Source organism: Prunus persica, chromosome G2, assembly GCF_000346465.2.
Source record: "Prunus persica cultivar Lovell chromosome G2, Prunus_persica_NCBIv2, whole genome shotgun sequence".
In the NCBI taxonomy this organism is placed as follows: Eukaryota; Viridiplantae; Streptophyta; class Magnoliopsida; order Rosales; family Rosaceae; genus Prunus; species Prunus persica.
This window is the reverse complement of record NC_034010.1, coordinates 23,802,567-23,821,336: the sequence shown is the minus strand read 5'-3', so window position 1 is coordinate 23,821,336 and position 18,770 is coordinate 23,802,567. Positions and strand designations below refer to the sequence as shown.

At 45.3% G+C, this 18,770-nt stretch overlaps 1 protein-coding gene across 1 annotated transcript; it reads left to right on the top strand.

Annotated features, from left to right (window-relative positions):
• Nucleotides 797-4,318, top strand: LOC18787477 (NAC domain-containing protein 60). The gene is made up of 4 exons (XM_020557961.1): nucleotides 797-1,182; nucleotides 1,653-2,281; nucleotides 2,391-3,278; nucleotides 3,414-4,318. Exons 1-3 carry the CDS (start codon nucleotides 984-986, stop codon nucleotides 2,532-2,534), a joined length of 972 nt encoding a protein of 323 aa, XP_020413550.1. The 5' UTR covers nucleotides 797-983; the 3' UTR covers nucleotides 2,535-3,278; nucleotides 3,414-4,318.

Here is an 18,770-nt window from a genome sequence, read left to right as displayed (position 1 = left end):
CTATTTAAAAAAAACAGAAAGTATAGCCGCCCGGCTATACTCACTCTTTAAAAATTAAAAAACATATATCCAAACGGCGATACACGTTTGAAAAAAATAAAATAAAAACAGTATAGTCAAGAGGCGATACTCCTTGAATAAAATTTTAAATGCATATCACATTCAAACACATAAAATTCAACTTCTTTTTTTTTTAATCAAAACTTAAAATTCACTTTAAACTATCACTGTAAATCCTTTGATCCGATCCATCCATGTATCAGAAGTCTAGAATGTTCCAGAAATCTCTCGATTGCATTTGTTTTCCCCTCAAAAACAAAAACAATGATAAAATGAACTGAAATTACTGAAGCTGAACTTGCAAGAGCAGGTCGATAAGATTCCTTTCCACATGACATAAAACAAATATAGAATACAAAATTGAAGAAAAAGAAAGGACCGGATGGGACCCACTGGTGTGACGCAACGCAAGCCATGCCATTGCTGGTCACTCACTCGTTGCCAAAAATAAATTTTCTATGTGGTATTTGCACCTACTTCTTTTGGATGAATGAAGCCTTTGATCTGATCCATGTGTCAAGAGTCTAGAATGTTCCTGAAATCTCTCGTCTCTCGATCGTATTGGTTTCGCATCTAAATCAATGGTAAAATGATGAAAAGAAAATTACTGAAGAAAAGATTCATCCAAAAAGGACAGAAACAAACATAAAATACAATGAAAACGCGGGAAAGGACTGATGGGGGACCCCCACAGTGAGAGATGAACTTGTATGGGAAGCTCAAAGACCTGTGGGAAAAAAGAACACCAGTAGTCAAAACCCTCCACAGTGCTTGCTTTGAGTGAGTGGGTCTTGTTTTCTTTCTATTTTTTCTTTTTCTTTTTTTTGGTCAATTGGGTCTTTGTTTAGTGTTCATAAATACAGCTTTACTCTGGTGCTGCTTGCTCACAGAGCCAAAAACATTGATTGATAGGAGGAGGAGAGATGGGCAGCGGCGGCGGCACAACAGATGAAAGGGTTTCAGTGCCGATGGGCCTATTACCCGGAATTAAATTCTCTCCCACCGACAAGGAACTGCTTTCCTTTTACTTGAAGAAGAAAATAGCAGGCGAGGACTCAGAATTCAGCAACATCATGCCTGAAATCAATTTGAGAGAGCACGAGCCTCGTGATCTGCCAACTGGTAACCCATTAATCTTTCTCACGTTTTCTGCACTACCCATTTCCTCATTTCTAATGCTACTATGTTTTTGGTTATAAATTTATGATCTTGATCAGTTCTGTTGTTGTTATTGAGTAGCTTGGTTTCCAAATTTTGTTTTGGGAGATTCACTATTATCTGCAGTTCGATTTCAATGCTCTTGAAAAGGCCATCCCTTTTCTCATTTCTAATGTACTATTTTGTTGTATGCATAAATTTATCATCTTGATCAGTTCTGTTCTTGTTGAGTAACTTGGTCTGTTATGTGTTACATTTCGATTTCAATGCTCTTGAAAGAAAGAAAAAAAAAAAAACCAACCTTTTCTCATTTCTAATATACTGTTTTGTTGTATGTATAAATTTATGATTTTGTTTAGCTGTTGTGACTCACCTCAAATACTTGAAGTGGGTTGGTTTCGAATTTTCTATATTTTGCTTGTTTTGCATTTCAGAGTTCTTCTTCAGCGAACCTGATTACATGTCCCCCAACGGCGATAGTTGCTACAGGACCACGAATCGGGGCTTTTATAAAAGCACAGGCAAGCCTCGTGGGATCGAGGATGAACTATCCAAAGCTGTGATTGGCGAGAAGAGATATATGCCTTTCTACGAAGGTCGTGCGCCCGAACACAAGCTGACCGAGTACGTCCTGCATCAGTTTTCTCTCACCAAAACTGAACTCGCCAAACTGGCTCCTAATCGGGAGTTTGTTCTAAACCACCTAACAATTAAGAAGGGTTCAACTAAGGCGCGTAACCCTAAACCCAATTATAAGAAGCGGAAGTATGATTCAAACTGCGATAAATTAGCTGAACGTGGTATTCCTGGCTACATCGCCTCCAATTATAAAGATGATCAAGCTGCTGCTGCTGCTAATATGATTCCAGAGCCTGAAGAGCATCTCGCAGTCGAAGATGTTCTGCTTGGCAGTGAGAATCGAAATGAATGTGCCGAGTCAGAGTCTGCAAATGGTTCTCGTCTTATAAACAATAATGATAGTTCAACCCTTGCTGTTGGTTCACCTGGCGGCTGCTTCCCATCTGGTTATGGTAATGTAGCTGCGAATGATCCTTTTCGTGAGGTGATAATTATCCTGCCTTTTGAACAATTTTTTTTCAATATGAACTTTCTATATCAGCACAAGAATCTCATCAAACCTTAACACTTGCTTGTTATGACTTCTAATGCAGGTTTCCTTTCAGCCAGAAGGAAATCTGATATCACCCTTTCATCCATCTAGCCTACGGGATATTCCTCTGAGGTCACCAGTGCACACAGGACTACTGGAAGATGTTGTGTGTGTCAATAACTCTATCCTTATTGGCATGCAATGATGAGTCGCAATCTTTAGATAATCTGGAGTTTACGATTCTTTTTCCCCCAAAGTTCTTGAATAATTTCATTGGTGACCAAGATTATTATCCTGTGTAGAAACAACATGCACTATATTTACAGTGACTCTGATCTACTAGAGCCATTGGGAGGAGTGTATGATAGCTATAGTGGAGTGAGAGGTGAGAAGAACACTGAATTACTCCATGGATGGGTAGTAGTTTTTTTCTGCATTAGTACTGCAACATAGATAGTGAACCGCAACATTTTAGTTATAGGAGAACATCAATAGAGGCCTTGTAAACCACAAGAGGTCTTGGAAGGGTAGAACATCACCCTTATCTACTGGAGGATTTGGAAACTTGTTGATAGTTGTAGAACTTTATGTCGGACAGGACAAACGACACAGGTTAAGTCTGTTCTTGTTCTTTCGGCCATTGCTCAGCATTCCCAAGTATTGGAAACTTCAAACTTGTTAAGTGAACATGAGAACCACCGGCAAGTGCTAATGTTTGAGATGCCATCTGGAACTCTACTCTTCTCTGACGAGTCTGAACCAAAAACAAAAATGTATTTTCTTAGTAGTAGTACTGTGGAGACGGCGTCTCTCCCAATTGTCTTCAAATAGTATACTCTCTTAATCATAGGACACACATACCTCAATATCAACCAGCATCCATTCATGTCTTCACACACGGGAGGTGCTCCGAGAAGAATCCGACTGCAAAGCTGTATCACAGGACAAGGTGAGTGAATTTAACCAGAAACATGAAGAGAAACCTTTATGACTTTCTCACAGTAAATAAAAGCTCTTGTATTGAAGTTTTGAGGAGGCTATTTGCTATTTTTCACTAATGTGATTTCTGTAACTCTGTTTGCAGGTTATGGATGCTGCAGAGTATTGTTTTGCTCTTCATCTGCAAACCAAGTCCTGGAAGCATACGGTTTGAAGCAGGCAACAATAGGGTTCTTTCATGTTCTTGGAAGCATCTCCTTGAAACCATTAATCAAGTCCCCGATATTTTGGTAACAAGTTCTAGCTCTAGCCTTGATACCCAGGCTTCCGTTCTAGCTCTAGCCTTGATAAACCGAAACCATTAATCAAGTCCCCGATATTTTGGTAACAAGTTCTAGCTCTAGCCTTGATACCCAGGCTTCCGTTCTAGCTCTAGCCTTAATACTCAGGCTTCCGTACTAGCTCTAGCCTTGATACCCAGGCTTCCGTTCTAGCTCTAGCCTTGATACCCAGGCTTCCGTTCTAGCTCTAGCCTTAATACTCAGGCTTTCATTCTAGCTCTAGCCTTAATACTCAGGCATTTGTTCTAGCTCTAGCTTTAATTCTCAGGCTTTTGTTCCCAAGTTTCTAGCTCCACCCTTGTACTCGGGCTTTCGTTCCGTCTATTATTCTTGAAGTGACATCATACATGATCTGCTGCTACATGGCTGCTGGAGTCTCAATATACAATACAATAACCAGACGCTAATCTGACGTCGTGGTTAATCGTATGGAAGTTTTGAGGTTCCATCCTTAATGGAGTAGTAGTTACAATCAGTGTAAAACTGTATGATTATGATAGGCTTAAAACCTATCTATCACCTTCAGGTTGAAACACCCAAATCCTACAATCAAAAATTGTATTCTTGTAAAGTTTGTTTTTGTAATTGGCCTGTATCAACTGCTGCGGTCCCTTTGTGTACTGTATCATCAGTGTTAATATTGTGTATTTAGAACCTTTCAGTGTTGAATGTAATTTTGTGTATTATATTTCTCTTTTTCATGTTTCAACCCCTCAATGTTTAATATGTCATTGTTCAGTTTTAAGAAAGAATGATGGGAAAAGAACAGAAACAAATATAAATTCCAATAAATAAAACAAATAAAATCACTGCTATCAAGCCTGCGTTTTGCTTCACAATAATCATGCTCTGAGAATTTGGGAATCGGTTCTGCCGAAATGGAAGAGAGGTTGGTTGAAAGCCCAAAACTTGAAATCGCAATAGTAGCAAGAGATGGTGGTAGAGAGACGAGGAGGCAATTATGGGTTTGATTTGAGTGGGAGTGAATGGGTAAAAGATTGTGATGGGTTTGAGTTACATTTTTTGTGGAAGCCATGGAAGTCACTGTGCTTGCTTGCCGAGGAAGGGAAAGTAAATGAAGAGTTGAAGGATTATTGAAATGAAAAATTTAGTTAGTGGAAAAAAAAAATATACTGGAGCATTAGTTGAGAGACAATTTCGGTCAAAAACCTAAAAATAAATTTAGAACACCAAAAAATGCATTATAACAAAACTGAAATTTTTAAATAAGAAAGTACGCATAAAAAATAGAAATAAAATTCAACTTAATTAATGGATTAACGACAAATGCAAATAACTAAATAGACAAGACAAGAGTAAAAACTTGTAAGAACTACAAAAATGATTGCCAATTTGAAATCTGAACCTGTTTTATAATTTAAATAGATTCTTAACATCCCAAATAATACTTCTTTATGGATAAAGCTTTGATCAAGAGCCCAAAAGTGCTTACTCAACTTCTTGGGTGAGTAAAGCCTTTGATCTGATCCATGCATCATAAGTGTAGAATGTTCCCCTCAAAATCAAATCCCTCAAAATCAAATGAGAAGGAAAGAAAATTACTAATCTCTCTGAGCAGGTCCATTATTTTCCTTCAACAGGACATAAACATATACAAAATACAATTAAAAAAAAGGAGGGAAACTTCACCAAAAAAAAAAAAAAAAAAGGAGGGAAAGTACTGGATGGGACCCACTGGTATGACGCAAACCATGCGACGTCACTCACTCAGGTGAACTTGCATGAGAAGCTCAATTGGTTGCCTATAAATACAGCTTCACTCTGGTGCTGCTTGCTCGCTGAGCCAAAAAACATTGATTGATATAAATCTTTTAGTTCACTAGGAGGATAAGGAGAAGGAGGAGGGATGAGCAGCAGCGGCGGCACAACAGATGGAGGGGTTTCAGTGCCGATGGGCCTACTACCCGGATTTAGGTTCTCTCCCACCGAAGAGGAACTGCTTTCCTTCTACTTGAAGAAGAAGATAGCGGGCGAGGACTCTGAATTCAGCGACATCATCCCTGAATCAACGTGTGCGAGCGCGAGCCTCGTGATCTGCCTGGTAACCCGTTAATCATTTCGAATGTTACTCTGTTTTTGTTTCTATAATTTATGATCTTGAACTTGATCATGATTTCTGTTGTTGTTATTGAGTAGCTTGGTTTCCAAGTTTTGTTTTGTGCTGCAATTAGATTTCAATGCTATTGAAAAAGCCAACCCTTTTCTCATTTCTAATGTACTGTTTTGTTGTATGCATAAATTTATGATCTTGATGTTCATCAGTTATGTTGTCGTTGTTGTATGAGTAGCTTGGTTTCCGAATTTTGTTTTGTTCTGCATTTCGATTTCAATGCTCTTGGAAAAGCCAACCCTTTTCTTATTTCTAATGTGCGATTTTGTTGTATGAATACTGTAGGAACCTAATTAAACCAAAACCCTAGGTCAATTAATTAGGCCAATCAATTTGGGAATTATTTGACCTAATTAGGAGTTACCTAACCTAATTGGGAATTACCTAATCAAATTGGGGGTTACTTGATCCCCAATTTAATTAGGGATTCGGTTCATCAATAATCCCTAAATGCACCAACCCCACCAACCACACCAACTACACCAACCCCACCTACCTCTCCAAAGGCCACTATAAATACCTAGTTACACACAAGGATGAGGTACGTCTAAATTCTTACTGAAACTCTGCATAAATTATTTCTCAAAAACCCTAGCCACCTCCTCTCTTTCTCTCTCTCACACAAGGCTCCGGCCACCACACACGGCTCCGGCCACCCGGTTTTCCTTGAAATACCCTACCTAACTTAGGCATCGGAGGGCCTTTGGCCAACACCCCCCGGGTGTGGTCCTTTTACTCCGATCTATTTTGCAGGGAGAAAGAGAGGCGGAGAAGACGAAGGAATCTTGGGCGAATATTCTCCCGTGAGATTATTTGCACAAACAAATTGGTGCTTTCATTGAGAGCACGAGATATATTCAAAGCGTGCTCCAAATCCATCTTTCACACATTTTTTCAAACAACCATGGTTGATACAAGACGTACGAAGAGTAACGCCACCACGATGGGCCCATCTCATGGTTTCGTGGTGGAAACCTCAATGCAACCGCACGGAATCGTGGCTGCCAACACCTTGCAGTCGTCCTCTAGTGCTTTGCAGCCGCCTTTAGCTGCTGGAATTGCAGAACAGCCACCACATGACCCTGGGACCTCCACAGCCTTGCAGTTGCCAGCGCCGATTACCGGAGCTGCTCTGCCTCGCTGTCCTGCCGTCGGAGCACAGCAGCAGCCACACCACTCAACTACCGGATTTGCTGCTCAGCCCCATGGCTACTCCGACGTCGTCCCAGTCTTGGAGCAGATCCATTCTCTCCCTCCTCTGCAATCACACTTGACATATGCACCTGTGTACGCATCTAATGGAGCCCTAGCCCATATGCCGTTAGGCCCGATGCACAACGCTCTACTTGACCCGCGCAGTCAGGTGGACCTTAACTCACGGGTCGATCAACTCACACAGAAGGTCGATGATCAGAACAACCTGATTGGCCAGCTACTCAGGCAGATCAACTTGAATCAAGGCCCTAACCTTGGACCCCGTGACGAGGAGATGAGGGCACACCAGCATGTCGGCGAGCAGGTCGAGAGGTCCCAAGCTGGTCAGACAAGGGCAAACCGGCAGAGGAGAGATCGAGATCGAGATCGAGTAGATGAGACGCAGACAGCCGCGAGTCGTACTCTGAGCCGTTCGGGGCTAGAACCAAGGACCAATGTGCTCGAGAGGCTAGGCCCACAGACTAATGTCCACGCCCGCTTAGGCCCACAATCCAATGTCCACGCCCGCTTGGGCCCACAAGGAGCTCGAGTTCGTGAGCAGTCGCGTGACGAACGCAACGACTGACGCCCACCAACCCGCTCGAGGGCCAACACGCGACGGCAAGCTGTAGAGGGATCATTCCAAGCCCAATCTCCTAATCTGCCCCACGGGCAGGGCACCTAAGGGGATCGACCCTTGGGAACCGAGGAAGGAGTTAGCCAGTCACGCTCGAGACACCAAAGACGTCGACCTGAGCGACCCTCCTTGCGGGTAGAAGATGATGATCGACGCCCACCAACCTGCTCGAGGACCAACACGTGGCGACAAGATGTAGAGGAATCCTCACAAGCTCAATCTTCTAATCTGCCCCAAGGGCAGAACACCCAAGGGGATCGACCCTTGGGAACCGAGGAAGAAGTTAGCCGGTCGCGCTCGAGGCACCGAAGACGCCGGCCCGAGACTCCAGTCCTGCGAGCAGAGGACGTCGAGAAGCTAGTAAATGACCGACTCCAAGTTCTCCAACTTAAAGGAAGCGCGGAGGAGGCCCTGCATAAGGAAATTGATCGAGTTGACTGCTCGCCCTTTACCGACAAAGTGGAACGAGCTCCTCCACCGAAGCGGTTCACAACGCCATCCATCACTCCATTCAAGGGGGACTCTGACCCTGAGAGCCATTTGAGGCACTTCAAGAGCGCCATGATCCTGTACAAGGCAGATGATGCCCTGATGTGCAAAGTGTTCGCGATGACCCTGCGAGGAGCAGCTCAAGACTGGTTCCACACTCTACCGTCCGCGTCGATAGGAAACTTCAAGGAGTTGGCCTTCATCTTCACAAAGGAGTACACCTCTTACAAGACGGTCAGAAAGCATGCGGACCATCTGTTCAACCTGCGCAAGAAGCCAGACGAGTCTCTACGACACTACCTGAGACGGTTTAAGGCTGAAAAGGCTAACATCATAGGATGCAATGACCAAGTTGCATCCTCATCCTTCAAGAAGGGCTTGCCAACCGAGCACGAGCTATACCGGGAACTGGCCATAACACCAAGTCAAACCTTGGCAGAAGTGTTCGCGACGGCAGAACGCTACGCACTTTGGGACGATGATCGAATCGCCGCAAAGAAAGCTAGCAAGCAAGTTGATCACCCGACGAAGCAGGCAAGCCAAAAGAGCAACCAGTTCGAGCAAAAAGCCCGAGATAAGCGCAGATCGCGACCCCGAAAGGGAAGCTCAGAAATTGGGACCTTCACTGAGTTCGCTATCCCAATTCATCAGATCCTGGCTCAAGTGAAGGACAAGCCGTGGGTGAGGAGACCGCCACCCATGAAAGGAGACCCCTCTAAGAAGGACACCAGTAAATACTGCGCATTCCACGGGGAGCACGGTCATTACACCAACAATTGCAATGCCTGGAAAAGGCATCTGGAGGAGTTGGTCAGAGAAGGTCATTGCACAGATTTCGTCGCAAAGAAGGCCATCAAACAGATCGAGGATTGTGATGCGGCTGCCAAGGAACCTCCCCAAAAGGTCATTCGAATCAACACCATTCTAGCTGACTCTCAGGAGTCCGGGCTGACCACCAAGGAGCGCAAGAGGAAGATCGCGCAGGCGACTTATGTCTCCCAAGTCACAACGGGAGTACCAGTTATCGTGGATACACCCATCATTGGTTTCCAGAAGAAAGACTTGATCGGGCTTGACCTGCCGCATAATGACGCCCTAGTCATCTGCATTCAGATTGAACAAGCTGTGATCGAGCAAGTTCATGTGGATGAGGTCAGCGCAGCCAACATCCTGCAACTATCTGTCATCCAACAGATGGGATTGGAGCCCAAGATAAGCAAACTTGCAAGGTCGCTGACTGGCTTCAATGGGGCCACATCAATCACTGTTGGACAGATTGACCTAGACGTCCACTCGCCTCCAGTAGTCTGCTCACAAACCTTCATGGTCATCGACGAGATCTCCCCGTACAACGGAATCCTGGGCCGACCGTGGATCAGCAAGATCGAGGCTATCACATCTGCTCTACACTAGAAGATTCGCTACCCCATCCCTGGAGGCGGAATCGGGCAGATCAATAGTGACCAAGCCATGGCAAGAAGATGCACAGCTCACGGACTCAAGAAGAGCAAGCAGATGCAGTTCACACCAGTAATGCAAGCTGCCAACGAGGCACGAAGCGCTCCCAGCAGACAAGCAAGCTCGAACGAGAAGGGAGCTGTTACCTCACAATAGCAATTAATGAGCCAGGATCAAGGCGAGGGAATCCGCCCGGAAGACTCCCCTGAAAAGGGTTGGAAGTCTGAGGATGACGTTGAGTTAGTACCCCCTGATCTTGGCCAGCCAGACAAAGAAGCGCAGATCGGCTCGCGCCAGAATCCAAACAAGAAGGATCGAGAGGAGGGAATCCGCCTGGAAGGCTCCCTTGAAGAAGGTTGGAAGCCTGAGGAAGACGTTGAGTTAGTACCCCTCGATCCTAACCAGCCAGACAAGAAAGCGCGGATCGGCTCGCGCCTAAGCCCAGACGAGAAGGTGGAGCTTACCACCTTCCTCCAAAACAACAAAGACATGTTCGCGTGGTCACCATCTGACATGCCCTGCATCGACCCAAACATCATCTGCCACCGCCTCCATGTCAACCCTGCCAGCAAGCCCGTGGTGCAGAAGAGACGTAACTTCGCTCCCGAGCGAGTCGCGATCATTGAAGCCGAGATCGACAAGCTTCTAGCAGCCGGATTTATTGAAGAAGTCTCATACTCAGAATGGCTGGCCAACGTCGTTTTGGTGGCAAAACAAGAAAAGGGCAAATGGAGAGTGTGCGTCGATTATACCGACCTCAACAAAGCATGCCCTAAAGACAACTTCCCATTGCCGAGGATCGACCAGCTCGTGGATTCAACTTCCGGCAACCAGCTGCTCAGCTTCATGGATGCCTACTCCGGCTATAATCAAATTATGATGTACGACGATGACAAGGCGAAGACTTCTTTCATCATCGAGAGAGGGACCTACTGCTACAAGGTCATGCCCTTTGGGTTGAAGAACGCTAGAGCAACCTATCAAAGGCTCGTGAATAAGATTTTCAAGGAGCAGATCGGTAAAACCATGGAAGTCTACGTGGATGATATGCTGGTCTAAGCCCCCAAGCGTGGAGACCACCTCAAAAACCTCGCCGAGGCATTCAGCCTGCTCCGCCAATACCGCATGAAGCTGAATCCAAGTAAATGCACGTTCGGTGTATCATCCGGTCGATTCTTGGGGTACTTAGTCACACAACGAGGTATAGAGGCACATCCACGCCAAATTAAAGCTGTTCTCGAGATGAAGTCACCTTCCACAGTGAAGGAAATACAAAGTCTGACGGGCAGAGCAGCAGCCCTTAACCGATTCCTCTCGAAGCCAGTTCCTGGTGAAGACTTGTTCGTGTACCTGGCAGTGTCCAACTCGGCCGTCAGCTCAGCTCTCATCAGAGAAGAACTTGGGGCCCAACATCCGATATTCTATACGTCAAAAGCTCTCCTCGATGCAGAGACTCGCTACCCAAAATTGGAGAAGCTCATTTTGGCCCTTGTCGTTTCTGCGAGAAAGCTGCGACCTTATTACCAAGCTCACCGAGTCATCGTTATGACTGACTTTCCTTTGAGATCAATCATCCACAGCCCTGATGCTTCTCAGCGGCTCATGAAGTGGGCAATAGAGCTAAGCCAATACGACCTCCTCTATCGGCCAAAGACTGCGATAAAAGCCCAAGCCTTAGCAGACTTTGTGGCAGAGTTCACACCATCAGCCGAAGAAGAGAAGCTGGTCAGCAAAAAGAAGGAAAGTTCGAGAGCAAACAAGACCTCCGCGGAACCTGACCAACCCAGAGACATGTGGTAGCTACGCGTAGATGGAGCGTCAAACCAAAAAGGAGCTGGAGCAGGCGTCGTCATTGTCACCCCTGATGGAACCCTGTTAGAGCAAGCTATCACACTTGGCTTCCCGGCTTCAAATAACGAGGCAGAGTACGAAGCATTGCTCGCTGGCTTGCGCTTGGCAAAGGAGCTATCAATCAAGAAGCTGGCCATCTACTCGGATTCCCAGCTGATTACAAGTCAAGCCTCAGGAGAGTACATGGCAAAACACCCAAGGATGATCTTGTACCTTGACAAAGTTCAAGAGCTGTTGAAGGTGTTTCCCACCTTCACCATCCTGCAGGTGCCCCGAGCGGAGAACGCGCACGCTGATGCGCTGGCAAGCTTAGGATCAGCACTGGATATCCAGTTCAAACGCTCCATCCCAGTTGAGCACCTTGACCAGCCTAGCATAGAAAAGGCAGAACAACCGAACCTAATGCAGATCGACGAGGATCCTAGCTGGCAAGACCCATCATTGACTACCTAGTGAATGAAAACTTGCCCGATGACAAGTCCGAGGCCAGGAAAATCAAGCAGAAGGCTGCAAGATATTACATGAAAGGCGACAAGCCTTACCTCCATTGTAGACAAGCTGCTCCCCGGAGCACAAACTCAATGGAGTCTTTTTCAAGTGCTATGTCCCCGACATACGCACACAGGCGACAAGCCTTACCTCTATTGCAGACAAGCTGCTCCCCGGAGCACAAACTCAATGGAGTCTTTTTCAAGCGCTATGTCCCTGACATACGCACGCAGGCAACAAACCTTACCTCCATTGCAGACAAGCTGCTCCCCGGAGCATAAACTCAATGGAGTCTTTTTCAAGCGCTATGTCCCCGACATACGCACACAGGCGACGAGCCTTACCTCCATTGCAGACAAGCTGCTCCCCGGAGCACAAACTCGATGGAGTCTTTTTCAAGCGCTATGTCCCTGACATACGCACACAGGCGACGAGCCTTACCTCCATTGCAGACAAGCTGCTCCCCGGAGCACAAACTCAATGGAGTCTTTTTCATGCGCTATGTCCCCGACATACGCACACAGGCGACGAGCCTTACCTCTATTGCAGACAAGCTGCTCCCCGGAGCACAAACTCAATGGAGTCTTTTTCAAGCGCTATGTCCCCGACATACGCACACAGGCGACGAGCCTTACCTCCATTGCAGACAAGCTGCTCCCCGGAGCACAAACTCAATGGAGTCTTTTTCAAGCGCTATGTCTCCGACATACGCACACAGGTAACGAGCCTTAGCTCCATTGCAGACAAGCTGCTCCCCGGAGCACAAACTCAATGGAGTCTTTTTCAAGCGATATGTCTTCCAAGTGCTATGTCTCCGGACACACACTTACAAGATACAATGAGAATTGAAGTTCGAAAGACAACTGAAAATTCCATAACAAGGCGGCCAATCAGCCAAGTTCAACAAGAAGTAAGATGGTCAAACAAAAGACCACTTATTGAAAGAAAATAACAAAGTTCAAAAATAGCAAAAATGAACTACAACTACTAGAGAACTTCAGCAGGTGACCCTTAGCCGGTCACATCCTCAACTGCACTGGCAATAGCCTCATTCTGCCCAGCCAGCACAACTTGCTCAACCGCCTCAGCTGCTTGCTCCTTCGCATCCGCTTTAGCCTCATCAACTGACCCACCTTGGCGTTTGTCTTCCTCAATTGCAGCTTCATCTACTATCTGCTCTTCAACTGTTTCTGCATCCATAGCATCCACCTGCCCACTCTGAGCGGGGGGCAGGTCAAGACCAGACTGCTCACCGTCATCATCTTCGAGGGGGCAGCAAGGAGAAGCACCATTCAGGCAGTCCAGGTACCCCAGCTTGTACGCATTAGCAGCCATCTCGTGCTTGGATGCCTCCGTGGCTTCCACATGGGTGTCAAACTTGACCAGCAGTTTGTCATGATCCTGGGCCAAAGCAGCATGCTTACGTTCGAGGCAGAAGAAGGCTTCCTTGCGTTCGAGCAGGGTAGCCATAAGAGACTTGAGTTCACCATCCTTTTGGCCAACTGAACTCTTGAGCACGGACATACTCTCCTTCATCTCGGAAATCCTCGCATCATGGCGAATCCGCTCGTTCGAGAGCTTGTCAGTCAAGTCGGAATTCTTCTTCACCAGTTCGTCGAGCAGGGCAGAAAAGGGGGCAACATTACGCGAGTTCCGCATGGCCCCAACAGCAAAAACCATTCCCTTTTGAAGGTGATACATGGCAGCTTCTTCTTGCTTATCCAAGGGAAGGCTCGAGAAAGCACAAAGGTCACCAGCTCGATACACGTGATCAGCTAGTTTAGCGCAAGCAGATGGACTTGACAGAAAGCCCGTTTTCAGCAGATCAGACACTGGCTCGCCCCCAGCAGAGCTATCACCAGCTCTCGGACCGGCAGTTCGTGCAATTGAAGGACTCTTCGCTCGAGCAGACGACTCTTTAGCTCTTTTGGCTGCAACTTGCAACATTGAGTCAGCCCTGCGCTTGACTGTTCGTGGCCCTGCAGATGAGTCGTGGTTGCTAGACCGAGGTACAGTCATCTCAGCTTGGTTCCCAGATCGGCACGGACGACCCAATCCTTGCTTCCCAGCGGCTTCCTTGCATGGCAGATCACGGGTCTTAGGCAGTACGGGCAAAGACTTGAGCAGAACTTCCCGAACCTCCTGCATGTTGTTGGCCTTCTTGCTGTTCGCGCTGACGAAGCGTTTGATCCATGCAGACGAGGCAGGAGCAACTCCCATATGGGCCTTCTGAGCAGGCAAGACCTCCCTTGTAGAAGATTTGTTCGTGGCAAGAGAAGATCTCGGCTGCCTTCGCTGTGGAGACGTATCCACTGATCGTGAAACTGCAACTTCATCTCGAGTAGCGCTATTGCACGCTTTCCCACCATCGGGGGACTCAGTCGATGACTCCTCCCGCATAACTGGCAAGACACTTAGCTCCGAGCAGCGCGACTTCCACCTTTCAATATCTTCAGCAGGGGGCAGGCCATCGACTTCCTTCCGATGTTCGCTCAGCAGCCAGCGCCATTCACGAAACTTGGCGGGGATGCTCAAAGCTTGTCGAACCTTCGTCATATCCGGGTCGAGAACGAGCTTCTTTCGGATGGCATCATCTGCAAGCATGAGACAAAAGTTAGTCAGACACAGCAAAGAATTCCATGGCAACAGTAGCAGATTAGAGGGATGCAACTTACCATCGCAGTAGGTGAGAGGAACGAGCGGATCGTCGCCAACCTCCTCTTCCTATCTGCCGCTGACTTTCAGCACGTTCGTGCTCCGCACATGATCGCCTTGACTCATACTGATCCTAGTTCGTGGCACAAAAATAAGAAGGAATTGAAGCAATTTGGATCATCCACAAAAAAGATGACCTAAACTGCCACCTGCTCCAGCAGCAGATCGCGCACCTCCAGCCCAGTTACAGCTGGACAGCCCGAGTAAAAAGCCTCCTCAACTCGGGAGCCCAAGTCCGGGAAGGAAGCCCAGTTACAGCTGGACAGCCCAAAGGATAATTTACATCTCCTACATGCCACCACGCGCCATGCAGAAGCTGGGGGGCATTTGTGGGAACCTAATTAAACCAAAACCCTAGGTCAATTAATTAGGCCAATCAATTTGGGAATTATTTGACCTAATTAGGAGTTACCTAACCTAATTGGGAATTACCTAATCAAATTGGGGGTTACTTGATCCCCAATTTAATTAGGGATTCGGTTCATCCATAATCCCTAAATGCACCAACCCCACCAACCACACCAACTACACCAACCCCACCTACCTCTCCAAAGGCCACTATAAATACCTGGTTACACACAAGGATGAGGTACGTCTAAATTCTTACTGAAACTCTGCATAAATTATTTCTCAAAAACCCTAGCCACCTCCTCTCTTTCTCTCTCTCACACAAGGCTCCGGCCACCACACACGGCTCCGGCCACCCGGTTTTCCTTGAAATACCCTACCTAACTTAGGCATCGGAGGGCCTTTGGCCAACACCCCCCGGGTGTGGTCCTTTTACTCCGATCTATTTTGCAGGGAGAAAGAGAGGCGGAGAAGACGAAGGAATCTTGGGCGAATATTCTCCCGTGAGATTATTTGCACAAACAAATACATTTATGATCTTGTTTAGCTGTTGTGTTGTTGAGTACTTGAAAGACTTGAAGTGCGCTGGTTTCATATTTTCTATATTTTGCATTTCAGAGTACTTCTTCAGCAAACCTAATTACATGAACACCAACAGCAATCGCTGCAGTAGGACAACAGATGAGGGCTTTTATAAAAGCACAGGCCAGGTTCGTGAGGTCAAGGCTGAACTATCCCAAGCTGTGATTGGTAATAAGAGGATTTTGCCTTTCTTGGAAGGTCGTGCGCGCCCAAAGGCAAGATAACCAAGTATGTCATGCATGAGTTTTCTCTCCCCAAAACCGAACAGGCCCAACTGGGTCCTAATCCCAATCAGCAGAGGGAGTTTGTTCTAAACCACCTAACAACTAAGTCAGTGAATTATAAGAAGCGGAAGTATGATTCAATCTGCGATAAATTAGCTGAACCTGGTATCGCCTCCAATTATAAAGATGATCAAGCTGCTGCTGCTGCTAATATGATTCTAGAGCCCCAAGAGCATATCGCAGACAAAGATGTTCTGCTTGGCAGTGAGAAACATAATGAAGGCGCCGAGTCAGAGTCTGCAAATGGTTCTTGTCTTATAGACAATAATGATATTTCAACCCTTGATGTTGGTTTACCTGGTGGCTGCTTCTCGTCTGGTTCTGATAATCTAGCTGTCAATGATTCGTTTCATGAGGTGATAATAAACTTGCCTTTTGAACATATTTTTTTTGTCAATATGAACTTTCTGTATCAGCACAAGAAGCTTATCAAACCTTAATGCTTGCTTGTTATGATTTTTAATGCAGGTTTCCTTTCAGCCAGAACAAAATCTGACATCACCCTTTCATCCATCTAGCCTACGGGATATTCCTCTGAGATCACCAGTGCACACAGGACTACTGGGAGATGTTGTGTATGCCAATAACTCTTCCCTATTGGCATGCAATGCAATGATGAGTCGCATTCTTCAGATAATCTGGAGTTTACGATTCATTTTCCCCCAAAGTTCTTGAATAATTTCATTGGTGACCAAGATTATTATCCTGTGTAGAAACAACATGCACTATACCTTCAGTTTCTCTACTCTACTAGAGTCATTGGGAGGAGTGTATGATAGCTATAGTGGAGTAAGAAGTGAGAAGAACACTGAATTACTCCATGGATGGGTAGTAGGTTTTTTCTGCATTAGTAATGCAACATAGATAGTGAACCGCAACATTTAAGTTATAGGAGAACATTGATAGGGGCCTTGTAAACCACAAGCGGTCTTGGAAGCGTAGAACATCACCCTTATCTACTGGAGGATTTGGAAACTTGTTGATAGTTGTAGATATTTATGTCGGACAGGACAAACGACACAGGTTAAGTATGTTCTTGTTCTTTCGGCCATTGCTCAGCATTCCTAAATATTGGAAACTTCGAGCTTTTTAAGTGAACATGAGAACCACCGGCAAGTGCTAATGTTTGAGATGCCATCTGGAACTCTACTCTTCTCTGACGAGTCTGAATAAATAAAAAAATAAAAAAAAAGTCTTTTCTTAGAAGTAGTAGTGTGGAGACCGCGTCTCTCCCAATTGTATTCAAATAGTATACTCTCTTAATCATAGGACACACATACCTCAATATCAACCAGCATCCATTCATGTCTTCACACGCGGGAGGCGCTCCGAGAAGAATCCGACTGCAAAGCTGTATCACAGGACAGGGTGAGTGAATTTGACCTGAAACATGAAGAGAAGCCTTTATGACTATCTCACAGTAAATAAAAGCTCTTGTATTGAAGTTTTGAGGAGGCTACTTGCTATTTTTCACTAATGTGATTTCTGTAACTCTGTTTGCAGGTTAGGGATGCTGCAGAGTATTGTTTTGCTCTTCATCTGCAAACCAAGTCCTGGAAGCATACGGTTTGAAACAGGCAACAATAGGGTTCTTTCATGTTCTTGGAAGCATCTCCTTGAAACCATTAATCAAGTCCCCGATATTTTGGTAACAAGTTCTAGCTCTAGCCTTGACACCCAGGCTTCCGTTCTATCTCTAGCCTTAATACTCAGGCTTCCATACTAGCTCTAGCCTTGACACCCAGGCTTCCGTTCTATCTCTAGCCTTAATACTCAGGCTTCCATACTAGCTCTAGCCTTGACACCCAGGCTTCCGTTCTATCTCTAGCCTTAATAATCAGGCTTCCATACTAGCTCTAGCCTTGACACCCAGGCTTCCGTTCTAGCTCTAGCCTTAATACTCAGGCTTCCGTTCTAGCTCTAGCCTTAATACTCAGGCTTCCGTACTAGCTCTAGCCTTGATACCCAGGCTTCCGTTCTAGCTCTAGCCTTGATACCCAGGCTTCCGTTCTAGCTCTAGCCTTGATACTCAGGCTTTGCTTCGCAATAATAATGCTATGAGAATTTGGGAATCGGTTCTGCCGAAATGGAAGAGGGGTTGGTTGAAAGCTCAGAACTTGAAATCGCAGTAACAGCAAGAGATGGTGGTAGGGAGATGAGATCATGGGTTTGATTTGGGTGGGAGTGAATAGGTAAAAGACTGTAATGGGTTTGAGTTAATTTTTTTGTGGAAGCCATGGACTGATTGCTTGCTGAGGAAGGGAAAGTCAGATTTTTATTTTATTTTATTTTATTTTATTTTTTTGGGTTTAGATGATTGACATTTCAGTTTTTAATTTTTAAAAATAATATTTTACTTTTTTTTACCCCTCCATTTAACGGAATATTTGATAAACTTTGACGATATGACTGTTTTGATACCAAACGAAGAGTAGAAGAAATATTGAAATGAAAATTTTAATTGGTGAACCAAAATGATACTAGAGCACTAATTGGGGGACAATTTCGGTCGAAAACCAAAAAATCAATTTAGAACTCCAAAAAATATTCTTCAAAAAACCGACACTTATTTTAAGCGGAAAAAAAATATAACATAACTGAAATTTTCAAATAAAAAAGTACCCATAAAAAATAGAAAGAAAATTCAACTTAATTAATGAATTAACGATAAATGCAAATAACTAGGGTTCAGGGTTTAGGGTGAGTAAAGCCTTTGATCTGATCCATGCATCAGAAGTCTAGAATGTTCCCCTCGAAATCAAATGAGAAGGAAAGAAAATTACTAATCTCTCTGAACTTCCGAGAGCAGGTCCATTATATTCCTTCAACAGGACATAAACAAATACAAAATACAATTAAAAAAGGAGGGAAAGTACTGGGTGGGACCCACTGGTATGTCGCAAGCCATGCCACGTCACTCACTCATATGAACTTGTTTGAGACGCTCAGCTCAAAATTAGTCTTTTTGATTTTTTGATCAAAT

What these genes read in the sequence shown, in the direction of transcription:
- LOC18787477 (XM_020557961.1), top strand. Translation starts at nt 984, where the DNA reads ATGGGCAGCGGCGGCGGCACAACAGATGAAAGGGTTTCAGTGCCGATG. An exon ending in GCCTCGTGATCTGCCAACTG is followed by an intron (nt 1,183 to 1,652) that starts GTAACCCATTAA and finishes TTTGCATTTCAG; the next exon opens with AGTTCTTCTTCAGCGAACCT. An exon ending in CGAATGATCCTTTTCGTGAG is followed by an intron (nt 2,282 to 2,390) that starts GTGATAATTATC and finishes CTTCTAATGCAG; the next exon opens with GTTTCCTTTCAGCCAGAAGG.